The sequence below is a fragment of the Oncorhynchus mykiss genome, chromosome 20 (assembly GCF_013265735.2).
Source record: "Oncorhynchus mykiss isolate Arlee chromosome 20, USDA_OmykA_1.1, whole genome shotgun sequence".
Taxonomy (NCBI): domain Eukaryota; kingdom Metazoa; phylum Chordata; class Actinopteri; order Salmoniformes; family Salmonidae; genus Oncorhynchus; species Oncorhynchus mykiss.
This window is the reverse complement of record NC_048584.1, coordinates 16991312-17012493: the sequence shown is the minus strand read 5'-3', so window position 1 is coordinate 17012493 and position 21182 is coordinate 16991312. Positions and strand designations below refer to the sequence as shown.

Here is a 21182-nt window from a genome sequence, read left to right as displayed (position 1 = left end):
ATGCTGTCAGTGATCTGCTCTCTTCAGAGATGAACCCCTGGTGATACGCTTTCCCCTGATCTAAGAGGGAGAACCAGGAATTACCACCTAAACTGTCCATGATGTCTTGGACCCGAGGGATGGGCTCGCGGTCGGGATGTGTCTTTCTGTTCAGGTCTCTGTAATCTATACACAACCGGAGGGTCCAGTCCTTCTTACGAACGCACACGACAGGTGAAGAATATGAAGAGTTTGACTTCCTAACCCAGCCCTGGACTATGAGGTCATAAATGTAACCCTTCATCTCCTGATACAGTGGCCTGGGCACTGACATGTATGTGCGCTTTACTGGTTCAGAGTCCTTTAGAGATATAGTCATTTTCAATCGTTCAATGCAGCCAATGTCATTGTCTGATCTGGAGAAGGAGTGACACTCTTCTCTAAGCATTTGCCTAACAACCTCTCTCTGTTCTTCGGTTAGGTGAGTTAAATCTACTGGTGGATCCCACTGTTCAGTAGCAGTACATGGGGTTCGAACGCTGGTGTGATTCACTGTGGCTGGGGTGACAGTTTTTTCAAAGACTTGGGCAGGTAACACAGTCATAATGGTTTGTACTGTACCGATTATTGTGCGTCCTAGCAGGGCAATGTCGTGGTCAGTGGGGTTAGAGACATCAAGCAGGGTAACTGGAAAAACACCTTTCCTGACTCTGACTAGTGTGTCAAAGAACTCAAGGTCGTCTGGCCACTGCGGGTTCAGGTCTGGCTGGAAAAGCATTGTCATGTCATCTTTGAAAGGCTGGGAAGTTACACGGCACTCAATCTGAATGCTACTGTGTTTTGGTACAGCAACCTTCTCTTTCTTGGTTTTCACTGCGTATTCATCTGTCTGTTCTGCGCTAACAGCCTGTATAAAAGCTCTCACCTTGTTTATTTTGAGGCTTGGGAAAGCTGTTTTTACTGTACTGTATCGTTTAGTCTTTTCGGTCATTGTCAGGATGTGCTCGATAACATTGAAACCTATGATGGGATGTGATAGGTGACAGCCTTTCATTACCAGCACCGGGATGATCAGTTCCTTTGTTTGGTCAGTTTCAGAGGCTAGCCGAAAAGTTGTTTCAATCCATCCCAGGTACGGCATTTCCATTTGCTGCAGTCAACCTTAGATCTACTATTTCTACCTCAGGATAGCCTCTGTTAAGTCCATTTTCAATCTGATGGGCAAGGCTGGAAAAAATCTGTTTTTCTTTCTGGCCCGGTTCACCTATCTGACCAGAAATTTTAAACTCTTTGCGCCAGTATGAGCTGGGCTGTGCATTGGGTGAGAGCGGCACGCTCCCCTGAAGATTGGCATGGTGTTGGGGCTGACGCAGAGAATCACTGGCTTTGGCTGCAATAATCTGCTCAGTTCCCACCCCTTGTTGTGGGGTTACAGTTCTCAGTTCCTCTATTCTGTGATGTGTTCCGGCTGGTTCAATATCATGGTCAATTTGCCCTGTTTTGTTATCTATCTCTGTCATTTCGTCTCTAAGTAGCAACAATTCCGACATGCCGCCCGCCATCTTCTAACTCTGCGACTTCCTCTCTTTCAAGGAACATCATAATGCGAGTCATTAATGCTATGCGGGATTTGTCTTTAACATCTCTTCTCTGTTCGCCTGATATTTCAAGGAAATCCCATATCTCTAGTAATTTGTCTTTAGTCAGGGTTCGCAATTCTCCTACTACCTCTTCCTGTAGTTCTTCCAAGGCGCTTGTCATGTTGACAGAACAGGAGGAACTTTTACTGTGCAGGAGTTGACTCTGAATTAGATGGTCCTTACTGTCTCTGATGGTCGATCAATGGCCTCAGTTAACACGTACTTAACCACTAACTTCCAACTTCCCTCAAACAGCAACACTTCCCTCACTGCAGCCTGCCTGAGTTGTTATGTGGAGATTTAGCTGGCTCGGAATTCAGCGACCAGGGTGTGGAAACTGGACATCTGAGCAGCTATCTCAGCGGAGCCTCAGAAAATGTTACGCCCCTGAAAACAGGGGAGAAATAATCACGAGAGTGATACAGTGTTGTATTCTCAATTCAACGTTTAGTGTAATCATTTCACAAAAGTAACACATTACAAAACAACAGAAAACCCATTATACAACTAACACAGCAAAATATCTTATTAACAACGTACATGTTCATTCACAATCGACATAAAATGGCAGCTACTCTCAGTACGATGCTATTCTTCACTTCAACCGAGCAGGGCTAATATTACTCTCTTCAAACTTAACTCTAACTTCCTCAAGACGTTACTAAGACACACCTTAAACACTCTTGACATGTTAGCGAATTATAACATTTAAATTACTATTTTTATCATCAATAAAGTACCTGAAAACAGGGGAGAAATAATCACGAGAGTGATACGGTGTTGTATTCTCAATTCAACGTTTAGTGTAATGAGAAAAGACCCCGATTTTCCCCAGGAATATGGGTGGAGACCAGAGCAATTGATCTCAGGCTCATAGATTAAGAGCATTTCGTAGATCACAGATTAACACTTTTAGGCACCACAAAATAAAGTAATCAATATAACATTACTCTCACAATTCATACAGATTTTAACTTTAACACAATTATATGTTTTAAGATCCTCACATACTATAAACGTACTAATACTTTTTAATGTATAACAGGCTATGAATATTTCCTTTAACCTGTCACGTGTATGTGTGTGTGTGTGTGTGTGTGTCAAAGAGTAGAAGTGGGAAACCTGGATGGAGGGCATTGGCGGAAGCTGTAGATCCGCGACTGCATGGGTCTCGGGGGGGTGTTGTGTTGTTGAAAGGTGTGGGAATCTGACTGGAGTTTAAATACAGCACAGCAACACTCTCGACGGATGTACTGCACGGTGCTGTAGTCGTTGTGTCTCAACGTTGTCCTACTAGTTCTTCCCATGGTCTTGCTCCCAGTCTCACCACAGCCCCCACCCATCATGTTGGGAGAGGCAAGGCCATCATAATCATCTGGAAGTGAAATGAACCAGATCCCTGCTGCAAAGTAAACTGTAAAGCTTTCTTTGGTTTCCCTAATCTATCTAGTCCAACAGGGACCCCTGTTTATTACCCATAGAGATTTTGCAATCAAAGAAAGAGAGATTATTGGATATGGCCCTATCTTTCTGACTACTAGTTTAATAGCATATACATAAAGACCATTGTTCTTTGTACTGTGGTCTTGCTTGTCAATACTGTACTGTGGTCATGCTTGTTATATATTTATATATATATTCAATGTAGTATTTGTTTTATAGTACATGATAATGACTAAGAATATATATACCAAGACACAAGGTCATCAGAATTACTGTAACATGCATGACTCCAGATATTAGACAAGACTGCCTTCTACTGGAAAATGGAACAAAAACAGTTATTAAACTAGGAAACTAAGGCTAACAGACGTTCAATACATGTTGATGCATAAATAATATGTCATTTACGGTTTTTTACAATCGCTAGGACCCATTTCTCAATACTTAAGTCATTTTTTCAAAACTCTTCACACAGTGAGCATAACTAACTTTCAGCTTGGCACAGCAGTTAATTTCACGTTCAAAATGCCCTAAAACTACCAAAACACTACATGTCTCATGTGATTCCAAAATACCATAATTTGTATATACACCATCTACCGATACAGATACAGTAGCAATGCTAGTAAACCCTGTCATATGCAATTGGCCACAGGTTCTCATCCACGTCACATCTTATGTCATCTTGGGCAATACACCTAGGAAATAAATTTGTTTCATGCCTGGTCCATCCCTGGCAATCTTCTGCAGATATGTCCAGGCATCCAGCCTGCATTGCGTCCAGGAGGGACAATTGATCATGTTGATGGTGGTCATAAACCTTCCACCTCCATAAGGAAAATAATTCCTCTATGGGGTTGAGGAACGGAGAGTAAGGAAGGAGGAAAAATGACATCATCCTGGGATGGGCTGCAAACCACTCTGACTGCAGGAGTGGTGAAACGCCACATTGTCCCATACAATTACAAACGTTTTTGCCTCACTGTGAACCTCTCCTCACCTGGCACAACCCTTCCATAGAGGTCATCCAGTAATGAAATGAGACGCTCGGTGTTGTATGTCCCATTTAGAGGTTTGTGTAACAGCCATCCATCAGAGGATATTGCTGCACACATTGTGATATTGGCACCCCTCTGGCCCGGGACATCCACTGAGGCTCATTTCCAAATCACATTCCTTCCTCGCCACCATGTTTTGGCCAAGTTGAAACCAGCCTCATCCACAAAGATGAATACGTGGGGTGTTTGTCTGGCTTCAATCTCCATGACTCTCTAAAATAAACCACAAGACAACATAAGAGTTAGGCTACTACGGTAGTTTACATTATACCTTAAAACATGCCATTGTGTGCCTCTGCCCTGTTTGGTTTTGTTCAAAACCAGTTCTATATTTTATAGTCATCTTACCAAGACTAATTGGTTCCTGAGTTGCTTGACTCGTTCAGAGTTCCTCTCAAAGGGGACAGTGCGCAACTGCTTCATCCTGACTTGATGTTGTTTCAGGACTCTAGAAATAGTTGTCATTCTTACATTGTCTGCCAACACTCTGTCCCGAATCTCTGTGAGTTTTTTGCCATTGTTTCTGATGACCATATCAACGATTGCAGTTTCCTGCACAGCAGTGAAAATCCTACCTCTCCCGCCTGTAGGAGGTAACCATTGGGTCCTAAGCAGAAATACAAAAACAATTACACACAAGTAGGTTTGGAGGCTTTGCTCAATATACTTCTGTAATGTGCAGTTCAGTCAGATGCCCTTGCAGAATGCACATCTTACCTGTTGTTTTGCCGGAAATTTATCCGAATAGATGCCACTGTTTAGTGTTGCAGATTTGGCTGCACTCTCAGACCAGCCTCTCTCATTGATAGAGCATGATCAATTATAGTAGCCCTAATCTCATCTGAGACTACAGCTCTTGATCTTCCTCTCGGTCTTCTTCCACCACGCATATGTACACCTCTCCCTCTCCCAGCCACTCTTCTTCCTCTGTCAGCCACTTCTCTATCTCTGGCTGGGTCCATGTTTACATTACAGTACAGCATTATTCCTAAAATGTCCCCTTTTGTATAGATGGTAATGAAATTGAAAGACTAACACCTGGGTGGGTGTTCATCTACAATGGGAATCAGCTGTGGTTGGTCTAATTGTTTTGATAGCATTTCATTTTTTAGGTGTGGAAAATATTTCAATTCGCTATTACTGTAGAAATGTAGCAAATGTATGTCTTATTCAATTTTGTGTAATTTTAGGTTTTGATTTTAAGTTTAATATGTGGAAGGACCACCAGAGGGCATGCTGGGCTCATGGATAGTAGCCCAACAAGGCATGGTAGACAAGGTAACCAGAGGCAATTAAGCACAGCTGACGGTACTAATGACATACTCTCCTTCCCCTATAAGAGAGAGATTGGAACCAGCAGAGAGGGGGAAAACTATCTCTGGAAGATGGCCACCGAGAGAGAGGAGCTATCCAGGAAGAACCACTAAGACGGTGACAATCCCGTGACTTTTTGTTGTAGTTTAAAGATAATCCTATTATGTTCTTGTTTCATCTGGAGAAGAAGATGTATGTTTTTCCTTGGAAGATTTTCATTGATTATGTTGGAGTGTTTGTGTTGACCCAATGCCCTCAATAGAGAACTGTGTTCAATCAAGAAAACTTACTCCAGACTCGTTTATTCCAACTTCCCGCTTTAGAGTGACGCCCAATTACTTGGTCCGCTCACAAATAGTTTTGAAAAGTGTATGTAAACATGTGCAAATTGGCCTGTAGGTACATAGAGTTTTGGTGGTGGTTGTGAGAAAAGAGTTTATGAAGATTGAAAGATGTAGTCATTGAATGCATTTTGTGCCAAAACAATGAAAAATGATCCATAGTTTATCCCACATAGACTGCTGTTATGCTCACTGTGTGAAGAGTTTTGAAAAAGTGACCTAAGTATTGAGAAATGGGTCCGAGCGATTGTAAAAAACTGTAAGTTTGTGATGAAATGTGAATTGAAACTGTAAATAGTTACAAAAAAATAACAATACAAATTGATTGCTACTGTAAATAGTAAAAAGAGTCATTGAATGAAGACATAATAAAATATTTAATGAGGAAAAATTATAGAGAAATATTTAACATACAAAACTCATGTTAAACAACATCTGGTGTGTGTGTGTGTGTGTGTGCATGCGTATATGTGTGTGTGCGCGCCCGTGTGTTTGTGTGTGAGCTGAAGTCATCCTCTGAAAAGCTGGTTAGGTTCACACCATCAAATCATCTTCGTATATGCAGCAGAAAAGTCGACGGAAGAATCTCATGACTCTGCTTTTCTTTGGTTTAATGACCACAAAATCTTCTGGAAATGAGAAGGAGAAGATCAATCACAAAAAAAAATAGCTTAAATTAGTTATAAAACTTGTGTTAAAATAAAACAATAACTAATACCTTATATTACAGAGGGAAATTAAAACCTGTCAAAGTGATCCGTGTTAATGTAACTCACCTGACTGGAGGTCAACTGGTTCATCCGTAACCTTAAGGTGGACTGGATTAGTGGCCAGGGGTGTTGTGATGTTGTCCACCATAGCTGGGGCATCAACCAGGGGTGTTGTGATGTTGACCACCTTAACTGGGGCATCAACCAGGGGTGTTGTGATGTTGTCCACCTCTTAGCTGGGGCATCAACCAGGGGTGTTGTGATGTTGTCCACCTTAACTGGGGCATCAACCAGGGGTGTTGTGATGTTGTCCACCTTAGCTGGGGCATTAACCAGGGGATGTTGTGATGTTATCCTCCTCTTAGCTGGGGCATCAACCAGGGGTGTTGTGATGTTATCCACCTCTTAGCTGGGGCATCAACCAGGGGTGTTGTGATGTTGTCTACCTTAACTGGGGCATCAACCAGGGGTGTTGTGATGTTGTCCACCTTAACTGGGGAATCAACCAGGGGTGTTGTGATGTTGTCCACCTTAACTGGGGCATCAACCAGGGTTGTTGTTGTGTTGTCCAGCACTTTGTCATGGATAGTGGTCAAGGGCTTTTTGATGTCTGGAAGTGACAGGGGTTGAAGCAACTCCAACACCTTGACAGGGTTAGGGACAAATTTGTCGGCGATTGCCAGGTTCATGTCCACAGACTGAAAGCAAAAATATGAAATATTTAATATAGATATTATTTAACATAACATTTGCAACATTGCAGATGTTCTATTTTTTTTTTTTTTTTTTTACAATTGACCAATATTGACAACAATACATTTTTGGATCAGAGACAACTTAATGAGTGGACTTTAATAAGATAAACACTTAAAACCATCGCTTACTCCATTGCTCCCTGAATCTTCAGCCTCGTCGACGTCTGCTGCTGAGAGGAACATCTTGGGTTACAATTTCTTTGCAAACAAGGTGGCCACCACTAAACATCTCTCCTCATCACATGTGAAGGCTTCAATCCCCAGGCACTGGGATGATGGGCACCTCTTCATGTACTCCCAGTTGAAGGTGTAAGCCCAGTACTGCTTACTGTCAGAGTCGGTACACTTCTCCAGCTCCTCATTAACGATGTTGCGGAATCTGGCAGTGATGCTTTGAAACAGCGTGCAGATATGATCGGCAATAGTGAGGAACTCTGACTCAAGGTCGTCTGATGTAGGAGGGTGCCTCTCCAAGAATAGCAGGACCATTTGTTTCAGGATGATTTTCGTGCCAAAGCCCTGCATGGCATTAGCGGCGAAGCTTGGCGATGCGGTGCAGGATGTCAGGGCAAAGCCTGAGGGTGGAATGCAGGGTGCTGGGGAAAATCCTGGGGGTGGAATGCAGGGTGCCGGGGCAAAGCCTGTTGGTGGCGGACAAAGTGAAGATCAGTCTTACATAACTTTAAGGCTTTATTGTTGGGTTTTTTACATACATGTTTGGTGATTGACTAGGAGATCGACCAGTCGACTGCGATTGGCCAGTTGGTGACCACTGCTTTAGTGTGTGTACTTCACTGGATTTATACTTGGGATATCGCTTTTCAACAGGAAAAGTTCAACAATCTCTGGAGGACGTCTTTAACTTAATTACCAAACTGTCTAGTTATAAAACCTGAGCCAGTAAGTTACATTACAGTGAAAAATGATCACCTGTCAAAGTGATTGTGACAGTGTAACTCACCTGACTGAAGGACAAGTGTTTCATCCAAAACCTCAAGGTTGACTGGATTAGTGGTCATAGGTGTTGTGATGTCTACCACTTTGACAGGGTTAGGGGTCTCTGGGATTGCCCGGATCAAGTCCACAGACTGAAAGCAACAAGGACACAATATTTAACAGAACATTTGTTAGATTTCATATCTCCTCTTTACCAACATTTAGTTGTATTTTTATCAGAGAATATTGAATGAGTGGACTTTCATAAGGATAAACACTTGTGATCGTTGCTTACCCCACTGCTCCCTACTTCATCCACATTAAAGTCTTCCACTGAGAGGAGCATCTCTAGCTGGAGATTGTTCAGCAATATTCTGCCAATTTATGTTGGCCACCACTAAAAATCTCTCCTCATCAAATGAGAAGGCTTCAATCCCCTGGGGTGATGGGTACATCTTCATGTACTCACAGTAGAAAGTGTCAGCCCAGATGCTCTTACTATAAGAGTCGATACACTTCTCCAGCTCCTTGTTGACGATGTTGTTGGATCTGGCAGTGATGCTCTGAATTAGAGTGCAGATATGATCCGCGATAGTGAGTGGTGGGGGGCAAGATAGAGGGGCAAGGCCTGGTGTTGGGGGGCATGATGCCTGGGAAAATCCTGGTGGTGGGGGGCAGGATAGAGGGGCAAAGCCTGGTGGAGGGGGGAAGGATAGAAGGGCAAAGCCTGGTGGTGGGGGGCATGATAGAGGGGCAAAGAATGGTGGTGGGGGGCATGATAGAGAGGCAAAGCCTGGTAGTGGGGGGCATGATAGAGAGGCAAAGCCTGGTGGTGGGGGACATGATGCCGGGGAAAAGCCTGCTGGGAGTGGGCATGATGCCGGGGCAAAGACTGGTGGTAGGGTGCAGGATGCTGGGGCAAAGCCCGGTGGTGGGATGCAGGATGCAGTGGCAAAGCCTGGGGGTAATATGCATGGTGCCGGGGCAAAGCCTGCAGGTGGAATACAGGGTGCTGAGTGTTTTACCACAACATTCCCTTGAAATTAGAAGGAGAAAATCTATCTCATACAAACACAACTTATTGCAAAACTGTCTAGTTTCAAAACATTAGCTAATAAGTTATATTACAGTAAGACATGGACAGCTGTCAAAGTGATCCGTGTCAATTTAACACCTGACTGGAGGTCAACTGGAGTCGTGGTCATGGTTGTTGTGATGTTGTCCACTTTGATGGGGTTAGTGATTAGGGGTGCTGTGACAGACTGAAAGCAACAAGGACATCCTATTTAACGTAATATTTGCGACATTGCAAATCTTCTTTTTACCAACAACAACAAAAATGCTTTGTATGAGTGGACTTTCATAAAGATAAACACTTGTAATCATTGCTCACCTCACTGCTCCCTGAAGCTGGTGTCCCTTCATCCACGTCCTTCAGCTTTACCAGCTCCTCGACCACATGGTGAACCATGTGCCTCGTTAGCATGGTGTCCCTGGCAGATGTTGCAAACTTTAGTACCAGCTCTGTGCCAGTATAGTGGTGAAGATGAGTATGGATGTTTGTCACCATCTCAATGATCTGCCAATGTGCCAGTTGGCCTTGCCCCCTTTCTTTGTGACTTTGACCCCACACAGTGACAGCTGGTGGATTATGTTGTTTATGAGGGGCCAGTAATGAAGGTTGATGTCTTCCTCTAGGTGGCCTTCGAAGACTACATAAACTATCATACCAATGATGTTCCTCAGGAGCTCCGAGGAGATTACCAGCTGGTCAGGGCACTTTGGACGAACCTCGCTCGCCTTGGGCTCTGATAGCCAGCTGCGGATAGAGCTTAATGGAATGTAGTCAGCAGGAGCTTCAAACAGCCTCTGTACTTTGGTGCTCACAGCTTCAATGATGGTGCTGATCAAGGTGGAACTTTGGGTGAAAAGAGCTCTCCTAAGGTCCTCAGGGCTGTTTAGGCACTGGATCTTACGGTTGAGTGAGTGGACCATCCTGACACCAGTGGAACGGGAGTAGTAGACTTGAGCGACAGGAGGAGCCTTCAGAACTCTAGAGAGGTTCTCCACTACTGCCAGCACTATGGTGACACTCATGTCGCTCAGCACCATGGAGGACCGGTCACAGGGGCTTTCCATCTGGCAGGACCAGAGGGCCTGGAGCAGCCTGGACACGATGTCCACCACCACCTTAGAGGGACAGCACAGCTCGGAGTACGGCTGGAAGGCCAGGCTCTGGGAAATGCTCTTTGGAGCTCTTACAACTTCATCGCAGACCTCAGGGTTTCTAAAATATACAAGCCAGATAGAGACAAGAGGAAACACTTTTATGCAGATTGAAACGCATCCTCTGTAAGGAATGTGCTACATACAGTAAATGAAGTTTGATTGATATCGGCCCCTGCACTCGTCATTTCATTTAGCATCAGTAGATGGATAGAATAATACATAGACCAAATAACTGTAACATAAAGAGTGAATGTGACTCACAGGTAGGAGAGATCAGCAGTAAAGTCAAGTGAGTTAATGGCCTGACTAAGGTCGGTGGCCAACTCAGTAAAAGCCTCATGTTCAACGTCCCTCATTCTGAGTTGAGTGTTCACCTCCCAAGTCTGTCACAGGAAACAGGGGGTGCCATTAATGCCCATAGCAGTGAGGGTAAAATATTGATATCAACATACCATGAGCCAATGCAAAATAAGGACATTGTTTATTAGAAAGGATAACTCACTAACTGTATATTATCTCCACTTAACTTATACTGTAGACATCTTTCTAATCTCTTACCAGGTGACTTATGTCATTCCCTTCCTCTGCTTCCTTTCTGAACCTTAAAATCAAATACAGAGCAACTGAACATTCCTGCCTTTTTTATCCTTCCTCTACTTTCACATTGATTTCCCATTGAGCCTATGACAGTGATTCAGTGGCATAGCCAGACATTTGTTGATGGGTGGGCCTGCAGACATTTGGGTGGACCAGAAACTTCCTGCTATTGTACACATTTTGCCATGAGGCTGAGAGAAAATGCATTTTTAATGCTAACTGAAGTTACAATATAGATATGTTGACTGATAAAGGCACTGAATTATGAGCTGAATTTTTTGCTAAATGAACAAATGAAATAGGCTGTGGCATGGTGCATATAGACATAGAAGCACAGTGAAATATGCCTCAATGCAGTCATATTTGTGGCTTATTGGGAGTGTGGCTTTCAGTTAGTTATTTTTGGCAACCCATCCCGGGAGAGTGAATGTCATTCCAGAACATCTGTTCTGTTCAAATTTGTGCACTGATTGCTATGAATTCTATCTGATGGTGTTCAGGTAAAAAGAAAATCATGTCCCATTCAGAACACAAGCAATTCAAAAGATACAGTGCCTTGCGAAAGTATTCGGCCCCCTTGAACTTTGCGACCTTTTGCCACATTTCAGGCTTCAAACATAAAGATATAAAACTGTATTTTTTTGTGAAGAATCAACAACAAGTGGGACACAATCATGAAGTGGAACGACATTTATTGGATATTTCAAACTTTTTTAACAAATCAAAAACTGAAAAATTGGGCGTGCAAAATTATTCAGCCCCTTTACTTTCAGTGCAGCAAACTCTCTCCAGAAGTTCAGTGAGGATCTCTGAATGATCCAATGTTGACCTAAATGACTAATGATGATAAATACAATCCACCTGTGTGTAATCAAGTCTCCGTATAAATGCACCTGCACTGTGATAGTCTCAGAGGTCCGTTAAAAGCGCAGAGAGCATCATGAAGAACAAGGAACACACCAGGCAGGTCCGAGATACTGTTGTGAAGAAGTTTAAAGCCGGATTTGGATACAAAAAGATTTCCCAAGCTTTAAACATCCCAAGGAGCACTGTGCAAGCGATAATATTGAAATGGAAGGAGTATCAGACCACTGCAAATCTACCAAGACCTGGCCGTCCCTCTAAACTTTCAGCTCATACAAGGAGAAGACTGATCAGAGATGCAGCCAAGAGGCCCATGATCACTCTGGATGAACTGCAGAGATCTACAGCTGAGGTGGGAGACTCTGTCCATAGGACAACAATCAGTCGTATATTGCACAAATCTGGCCTTTATGGAAGAGTGGCAAGAAGAAAGCCATTTCTTAAAGATATCCATAAAAAGTGTCGTTTAAAGTTTGCCACAAGCCACCTGGGAGACACACCAAACATGTGGAAGAAGGTGCTCTGGTCAGATGAAACCAAAATTGAACTTTTTGGCAACAATGCAAAACGTTATGTTTGGCGTAAAAGCAACACAGCTGAACACACCATCCCCACTGTCAAACATGGTGGTGGCAGCATCATGGTTTGGGCCTGCTTTTCTTCAGCAGGGACAAGGAAGATGGTTAAAATTGATGGGAAGATGGATGGAGCCAAACACAGGACCATTCTGGAAGAAAACCTGATGGAGTCTGCAAAAGACCTGAGACTGGGACGGAGATTTGTCTTCCAACAAGACAATGATCCAAAACATAAAGCAAAATCTACAATGGAATGGTTCAAAAATAAACATATCCAGGTGTTAGAATGGCCAAGTCAAAGTCCAGACCTGAATCCAATCGAGAATCTGTGGAAAGAACTGAAAACTGCTGTTCACAAATGCTCTCCATCCAACCTCACTGAGCTCGAGGTGTTTTGCAAGGAGGAATGGGAAAAAATGTCAGTCTCTCGATGTGCAAAACTGATAGAGACATACCCCAAGCGACTTACAGCTGTGATCGCAGCAAAAGGTGGCGCTACAAAGTATTAACTTAAGGGGGCTGAATAATTTTGCACGCCCAATTTTTCAGTTTTTGATTTGTTAAAAAAGTTTGAAATATCCAATAAATGTCGTTCCACCATACAGTTTTATATCTTTATGTTTGAAGCCTGAAATGTGGCAAAAGGTCGCAAAGTTCAAGGGGGCCGAATACTTTCGCAAGGCACTGTACCTCCCTACTCTTCTACATTTGCACACACTGTACATAGATTTTTTCTATTGTGTTATTGACTGTACGTCTGTTTATGTGTAACTCTGTGTTGTTGTTTTTGTCGCACTGCTTTGCTTTTTTTTTTATCTTGGCCAAGGTCACAGTTGTAAATGAAAACTTGTTCTCAACTGACCTACCTGGTTAAATAAAGGTGAAATAAATAAATACAAAAATTGTCATGTTTAACCCTTTTCAGCAAAGGATCTGCATCCAACAAGTTGTACTTCCATTTCACTCCAAGTTATACACTCTGTTGATATAAAGAATTTATAATAATTTACCATTTCTCACAGTTATTTATCCTGGGAAAAGGGAGTGATTTTGGGTGCTAGATCTCATCAAATCTCTGTAACTGAGTTCATGCTATTCAACCTTAGTGAGTATATAATGCGAACATCTAGCAACCCATAGGTTAGCAACACACATTTTAGGTAATTAGCAACTTTTTAACTAATTACAAATGTTTCGCAACTTTGCAACTACTTAGCATGTTATCTAACCCTTCCCCTAATCCTAACACTTTACCTAACTATTAAACTTAACCCTAACCCCTAGTTTAGCTTGGGTATATGGGAGGGCCACTTTTTTTTAAAAGTAGGGTTTTAGGTTAAATATATTTTGCTGAAGGGAGGGCCATCCATTTTCATTTCAGAAAGGTTCGATTTCCTCCATGTAAGTCTTACCATAAATAACGTTCACTCCCTACAACATTCACATTTACTCCACTGTAACATACACTTTCGATATGGTGTAAGTGTTTTCTGAAATGAAGATGATTTAATTTTACCTGCTCATTGTAGTAGTTCTTGTCCCAGCACCGCTCTACAGTCTGCCGGTATTCAGCACTCGGACTGAACATCTTGAGAACAGAAAAACATACCAGGACTTTCTACAAGGACATAATTGAACTATTAAAACTCAAATAAGATATATCATAGGATTTACCTGTGCAGATGTAGAAAGGGCACGCGGGATTTTATTGCTAAAATCCATGAATTATTTGAGGAAATGATAGATGGACTTTTGTCAATAACTCAAAATAAAGATGAGTAATCGTAGCTAATTCGCAAATGTGTTCGTGCTTGGGTTGGCGCAAACTAATGTTTTTAGCTAACATTCTGACATTCTGGAGAAATCAAACATTCCATCTCCATAGAAATTGATTGTGAACATACTGTTATGGATTGTGCGTATTGTTGCGTAATACTGTAGGCTACAGGTTCGATAATGGTCACACTGCGTGTGATAGGTGATGCGCTGCGCTCTCGTTCCTCACTCGTAAAAGCTCATGCAAAAATGCATGATGTCGATGATCAAATAACGAAAACATCAACATAGGAATAATTGTCAGCAAAATGATTTGTTTGATTTGATTGACTCCTGCGTAATTAAAAATACAAACATGTATTTATTACCAAAATATCAATGACAATGGCAATGGTTAGCCTATAAATATAGTCTACATTTATTTACACTTGCAAATAGCCTACATCTATAATCTATTTTGAAATAACAATAATGTATATGATTGTTACAGTAATTTAATACACTGATGCACCGAACCACAACAGTGTTTTGTGAAATAGGTCTACATGTATTTCAGGAGAATGTTGGCAATTATATTTTAGCAGATTTTCGACTATGGCTCAAAATCTGTGTATTGGGCTCAAGTGACACAAGGGACATTTTCGTTTATTATATCCCCTTCAAAGTAGAAACATATCAAAGGAATTTCTGTAGCAAACTGGGGCCATTTTCTCAGCTGAGATGCTTCAGCTCTTCTTGCCAGGTGATTTAACAGTCCTATTGTGAAGACATAGATGACCATAGAGCACTGATATATGCTACATAGCTGTAGAGAACAGTCTTTAGCATACACCAGAGAGGCTAGGAGTTATTGTGGAGGACAGAGCAGCATATGTTATAAAGCTGAGCCAGAAGGCTTCTTTGTGACCTTTTTATACCTCACAAGGAGAAAGGAACTGGCCAGACATCAACAGAAGTGCATTGTAAACTTGAAACCCACCTCAGTGCAAGCCATGCACAGTGTGTGTGTGTGTGTGTGTGTGTGTGTGCGCGCGTGCGTATTTGGAGTGAGAGCAATGGAGGCCACGTTTGGAAACAACAGCAGCATAAACTTGTTGGAGACATGCCTGAAAGAGCAGAAGAGGTAATTGATCTTTTTTCACCGGTTTAGAAATGCACGTGTCTCATTTCTCCACTACGACTCATATAGTTGTATTACTTCAAGGCCATAATTGGTCAATTTTTGAGGAGGAGCTATCCCCAAATGTGGTTACTTTTCCTACGGTATGTGATTTTCAGGTCCAGACACTTCACCTTCTATATGCCGGCTACCATTGTATAAGTAACTGGTGGAATTACAGTGGACCACTAGATTACTCTACTTTATTTAGCAAAGTAATCAAGCTCAGTCAGGTTCGGTAACATTCAGTCCAAGTGAAGATAGGTAACGTTACCAAGTATGTTCATTTCACTGATATTATCTATCACCTGTTATCAACATTACACCGTTTACAGTAATATCCCACACGTTGTGTCACACAGTTCATATTCAATAGGGCTATTATTAACAACTGTGGCGGTCTTTGAAAATGAGGGACATTGACCCTCTCTTTTGTCACATAAACCATCTACAGTGTTTGCCATTGAGCGTGGTCGCAGTTAACTCCGTGAGTGGCCTCACCGTGAGAGGAGCACGGTCATGGGAGGCTTGGAGTAAACTAATGTTTTGGTTGTCCCACCCCATGTCAGGCAGTTGACCTATATTGCACCACCCAAGTGCTGTTTCCACATGCACATCTGTCCCCAATCCGCAGCCAACCATCCACAACCGCCTGCCCCACTCGGTATTCACAGACAATGAGTGGCTTTTCTGCTTTACACCATTTTACTACAGCAGATTTATTTTGAGACCGCCCTGAAGAAGGACACATTTGTGAAACATGTATTTATTAGGTTGATTAGCAAACTGTCTTCCCTCAAGTGGGTGAATTGGTTGGTCTGAGTAAGGAATTGAAGATCACTGTCATTATTAGGAGAGAGTCTAAGTGATGGTCAATGCACACAACATTCTGTAGTTTATATCATATATAGGTAGACTAGTGGTTAGAGCGTTGGGATAGTAACTAGAAGGTTGCTGGATTAAATCCCCGAGCCTACAAGTTAAAAATCTGTCTTTCTGCCCCTGAACCAGGCAGTTAACACACTGTTCCCTGGTAGGCCATCATTGTAGATAAGAATTTGTTGTTAACTGACTTGTCTAGTTAAATAAACAAAGTATTGTATAACAGCTGATGAAACTAACACAGTAAAAGCGTAAAACGTGTTTTGATCAGTGTTATTTCCTGACAGGACCTTCTAATTAGCAGGTTTGCTAAGTTTCGACTTTCCATGGTGACATGGAAATAACAAAGAGAGGTCCAAATATCTCTGCCAATAACAGTAAGTTTTCAGTTTTTCCCTCCCAACTCAGACCACTCTCAGACAGTCCTACCAAAATTATTGTTTGATAAGTCGTTTTTGCTAAAAAGCTATTTTTTGGCCATTTTAATGGAAAGCTATTACAGTAAGGTAATTAATTGTAAAATTATTTGATATTGATATAATTAAATGGCTAAATTAGGCTTTTAAAGTAAGTGTTGCTGCTTAAACTTTGGACAAGGTGGTGATGCATTTTCAGTGCCAACCACAAGTGGGCGCTATATGACTACTGTGGTTCCTTTTTGAAGTACGAGAAACTGAGCTGGAATGGATTTGCTTTTCCATCACATCCCACAGACAATTCTCTCTGGTAGAATCAAATGTTTTTACAGTTGTGTGCTAGTTATATTCCAATATTTGTTGTGCCATTTCTTTGAGTAAAATGACGTTCAATTACGTACGTCAGTGTTGTTGGAACAGATCTGCATTTCAGGTGCTTACCCCGTCTGACCAGCGATAATTAGTAAGATATGCTCATAGTGCATATTGTTCTAGTCATTCTTTGCCATTCTTTGACGGTGTATTGTCCTCTGCATAGAGCTAGTAGATCTGCGCCGTAAAAAACTGGTGCGGTGGCCAGGTCAAGCTCTTCTGTGGTTCTCTCTGGAGTGTAGTTTAATGCATGTTTGGAACTGTTTTATACAGCACACAGTCTGTTTCAACACATGGGAGAAACCCTGGCCTACACATGAGTATAGTTTAACAGTATCCACAGTAAACACCAGTCAGTAAATCAGCTCACAGCACAGGCAGAATCGATCCATGACTTACGTGTGTGTGTGTCTGTGTGGGTTTGTGTGCATGCTTTCATGTTTTTGTGTGTGTGTGTGTGTGTGCACAAGCACACAAGCAAAACAGGATGTAGAAACATGTGCCACTATTTGAATCATAGAATTGCTATGGGGTCTTCCGAGTGGCGCAGCTGTCTAAGGCACTGCATCTCAGTGCTCGAGGTGTCACTACAGACACCCTGGTTCGAATCCAGGCTGTATCACATCAGACCGTGATTGAGATTACCATAGAGCGGCGCAGAATTGGCCAAGCGTGGTCCAGGGTAGGCCGTCATTGTAAATATGATAATAAATTAGTAGAACATTCTAATTGACTTGTAAGCCAACTGGCTGGTGGTGAATTTTGATCTATTTCTGACTGAAATATTAAAACGTTATGGAGTTTAGAATCGTCAATCAAACTATTTATATGACCTAAACTCCACTCATCCTGCCCATTAATACACAGTCTCAACCTATCTCCCTATACATAATGTATAGGTTAGATAGCGTAAACAGGTCCGCCCTACAGTTTCGAACAGGGAGTAATAGTAATTAAAGTGTATGCGTTTCGTGCAAGCGAGGCAAAATCGTTTTGACTAACCAACCTGCCTCCCTTCCGCCCCTCGACCCTACACACTTTCCATCGCTTGCCTGCAAAGTAAACACAGCAAGCCATAGGAATGTTATCCCAAACCTACTAATTTGCCTTGATTACATTAATATTTTTCAGCTGGAATTGCCCTTTTCCCCTTCCTATTGCTCTTGTTTATTTTTTTCCCTTGCTCCTCTCCTTCTCCCCCCATGCATTGCTTTCTCTATTAGTGTACGATTAAGGATGATTAGCTGGCAGACAGATGCCCTGTAGTTCCGGTGGCGAGGGGAGGGTTGCGAGCAGGAGGGAGGAGGTTTGTGGGGGTGGATGCCGATGGGTTTGTAGTAGAGGGGTTGAGGGCAGATTTTCAGTGATTGAGTGTTCTTGTCTCAGCTTGGTCTTCTTCCTGGGTCATTTGTTCTCACCAGGATGTACTTTCTGCCTCTCTCTATCTATCTATCTCTCTCTCTCTCTCTCTCTCTCTCTCTCTCTCTCACCCCCACCCTCTATCTACCCCACTCTCTCTCTCTCTCTCTCTCTCTCTCTCTCTCTCTCTCTCTCTCTCTCTCTCTCTCTCTCTCTCTCACCCCCACCCTCTATCTACCCCCCTCTCTCTATTTTTCTTGCTCTATCTACCCCTCTCTCTCTCTCTCTCTCTCTCACCCCCACCCCCTCTCTATCCCCCTCTATCTACCCCCCTCTCTTTTTCTTGCGCTATCTACCCTTCTCTCTCTCTCTCTCACCCCCACCCCCTCTCTATCCCCCTCTATCTACCCCCCTCTCTCTCTTTTTCTTGCTCTCTCCATTTCTCTATCCCCCCTCTCCACCCCTCTCTCTTTCTCTCTCCATCTCTCTATCCCTCCTCTCTCCATCCCCTCTCTCTCTCTCTCTCTCTCTCATGTTTCCGTACATCTTTGTTGTTTTTGCTTTACATCTGTTGAAGTGTCTGTGTTGGGTGTCCATAATGGGGTACGATGGAAGCATCTCAGCTTGGCTCTAGGACATAGCAGGACATTCATTCCTGTCTTTGGATCATAACCCATAAGGCTTATGTTGGGAATCCATCCAGGGAAAGCACTTACTTCCACTTACTTTCCGAAAGCAGTGAGGTGTTACTACACAGAAACAGCATTGCAGAGCAGTAAAGAAATCACAGCCTGACATCTCGGATGTTAGGTTTACATGCGTCATGATTTTGTGAGGCAGTGAATCCCATAAACCTTATTGCTATTTATGTGCAATAAAAAGCTCCTCAGCCAGGCCGAGCTGGGCCAAAGGAACATATGAACAGGTGTTTGTCTGTTTCTTGAATCTGTTGCAGCTGTGACATGGCAAATGTACACACCTTTTTTTCTCCATTGTTACTTAGGGCTTGGTCGTAATACCATACTGTGCTATGTAGCATACATCACAGAAAACATGTGGCGTTCCTAACCTTGGACTTTCGATTAGGAACAACAGACCTATTTGTCCGGTGATTGTGTGTTCAGATACTAGAAAACCAGACAGATTGTGACAGTCAATGATTCTTGCAAGCCTTCTTTTTTTTATCCCTCTGTGAAATTGATTATGTGCAATACAGTGCCACTCAAATAATCATATTGTAATGAAGAACAAAAACAATCTAAAAGGTCATTCTATGTATTCTCTACCACCTGCATGTACTGCCTATTTGATGTCTTAGAAACAACTCCTGTAAGTTTCTTGGTACACTTGTGGAGAGTGTCGTCTTTTACATAGGCCTTGGCTTAAGAGCTCCTTTGTCTTTGATGAAGTGGGTCATGCTCACGGGGGAAAGGAGGGACCACCAGAAGAACGAGGAGAGCAAGGAGATGAAGTGTGTGGTTATTCTGTCAGGGCTGAGCAGCACGAGGCACCATGCCAACGGAAATTCTCCCTCGCTCGCTCTCTTTGTAACACACACGCATGGATGTGTGCTTTCTCTCTCTCACGCACGCACATACACACATTTTCCCCATGCATGAGACAGTTTGTGCCTGGGTTTGTCCACAGAAATGATTTATTAAATAAACAGAATTATTCGCCTCGTAGACAAGCCTAAATATCAGTGTGGTAACCCTTCAAAGCTAACAATTTTCAACAATGGGCCTAATAACTTGGCCAGACCTTGCTGTATTATTGTCTAGAGAAGCAATTCATTAAACTAAAAAAAAAAAGAAAAAAAGAAAACAAACTTCATGATAGCATCATAATCTATTGCGGTAACATTATAACTTTCCCATTGCAACCTGTGTAAACACTCCAGAATTATTATGCCTGTGTTTATAAAACATCATTATGTGTGAGACATAATGATTTTCTGTGTTTCTCCAGAACACACAACTGCGGTGGTCAGTGGTCACAAGGGAAGGGTGTACAGACACACATTGGCACCATGAAAAAAGAGTTTCCTGGAAAAAGAGTGAGCAACTGAAGCCATCTATGGAATGACAAAATATGTCTACGTATTTCACATCCCTGTATACAGTACAGTATAGTCAATACATTCCACGTTAATGGAATTACACTTTAAAATGTATGCCAAACCAAATCCATTGCTTTCAAAGTTTACACAGTAAATACAATTAAAAGCATTTTCTTGGAAAAACTGAGCAGAGCAGTTTTGTAACACAATTAGGTTAAAATATCCCTCCATTTTATTCTGTTACCAAACTTTGTATCTGCACAGTTCTTCCTTTAAACAGGATATTATAACAATTGAAAGTAGTCTTTGTGCATAGAGTTCTGTAGTTTGGTCAACTATGATATCAAAGGTTTTTGTTTGGGGAAAATTTTTTATTCTCTAATACAGTTACCATGGAATTCCCCAGTGTTAAAGTAACTGTCCAGTTCTGTTAACTCATACCTAAATAATGTTGTTGACTCATCCTGTACTCGTATTTGTGGCCAAAGCATAAATTGGAGAGAAAAAAAACACTTAAAAACCCCACCTCAAACAGACCGTTTAAAAAATGCTTGCTATTTCCTCATAGAGGATGATGTCATCCTCCTGAGGAGGATGAGCTGGCCAATCAGTGGTCTACTCACATGAATATATATACACCCACACCATTCTGTTGTTGGGGTACACACACACCATTCCAACACAACACAGAAAATCTACTTTTTAACACACTTAA

At 42.2% G+C, this 21182-nt stretch overlaps 1 protein-coding gene across 2 annotated transcripts; it reads right to left on the bottom strand.

Annotated features, from left to right (window-relative positions):
- Positions 1-6116: 6116 nt before the first annotated feature.
- Positions 6117-10780, bottom strand: LOC118942005. Of its 2 annotated transcripts, none has more exons than XR_005037874.1 (4): positions 8202-10547; positions 7370-7881; positions 6552-7183; positions 6117-6404 (listed from the first exon to the last, which is right to left on the bottom strand). XR_005037874.1 is itself a non-coding variant. In XM_036955553.1 (4 exons), the coding sequence occupies exons 1-2, from the start codon at positions 10759-10761 to the stop codon at positions 9740-9742; spliced, it is 819 nt and encodes a 272-aa protein (XP_036811448.1). In that variant the 5' UTR covers positions 10762-10780; the 3' UTR covers positions 6843-7183; positions 7370-7881; positions 8202-9739. The 2 variants fall into 2 exon arrangements, 1 of the variants encoding a protein (XP_036811448.1); XM_036955553.1 differs by lacking the exon at positions 6117-6404 and adding an exon at positions 10667-10780 and having other exon boundaries at positions 6843-7183; positions 8202-10463.
- Between the last annotated feature and the right edge of the window lie 10402 nt (positions 10781-21182).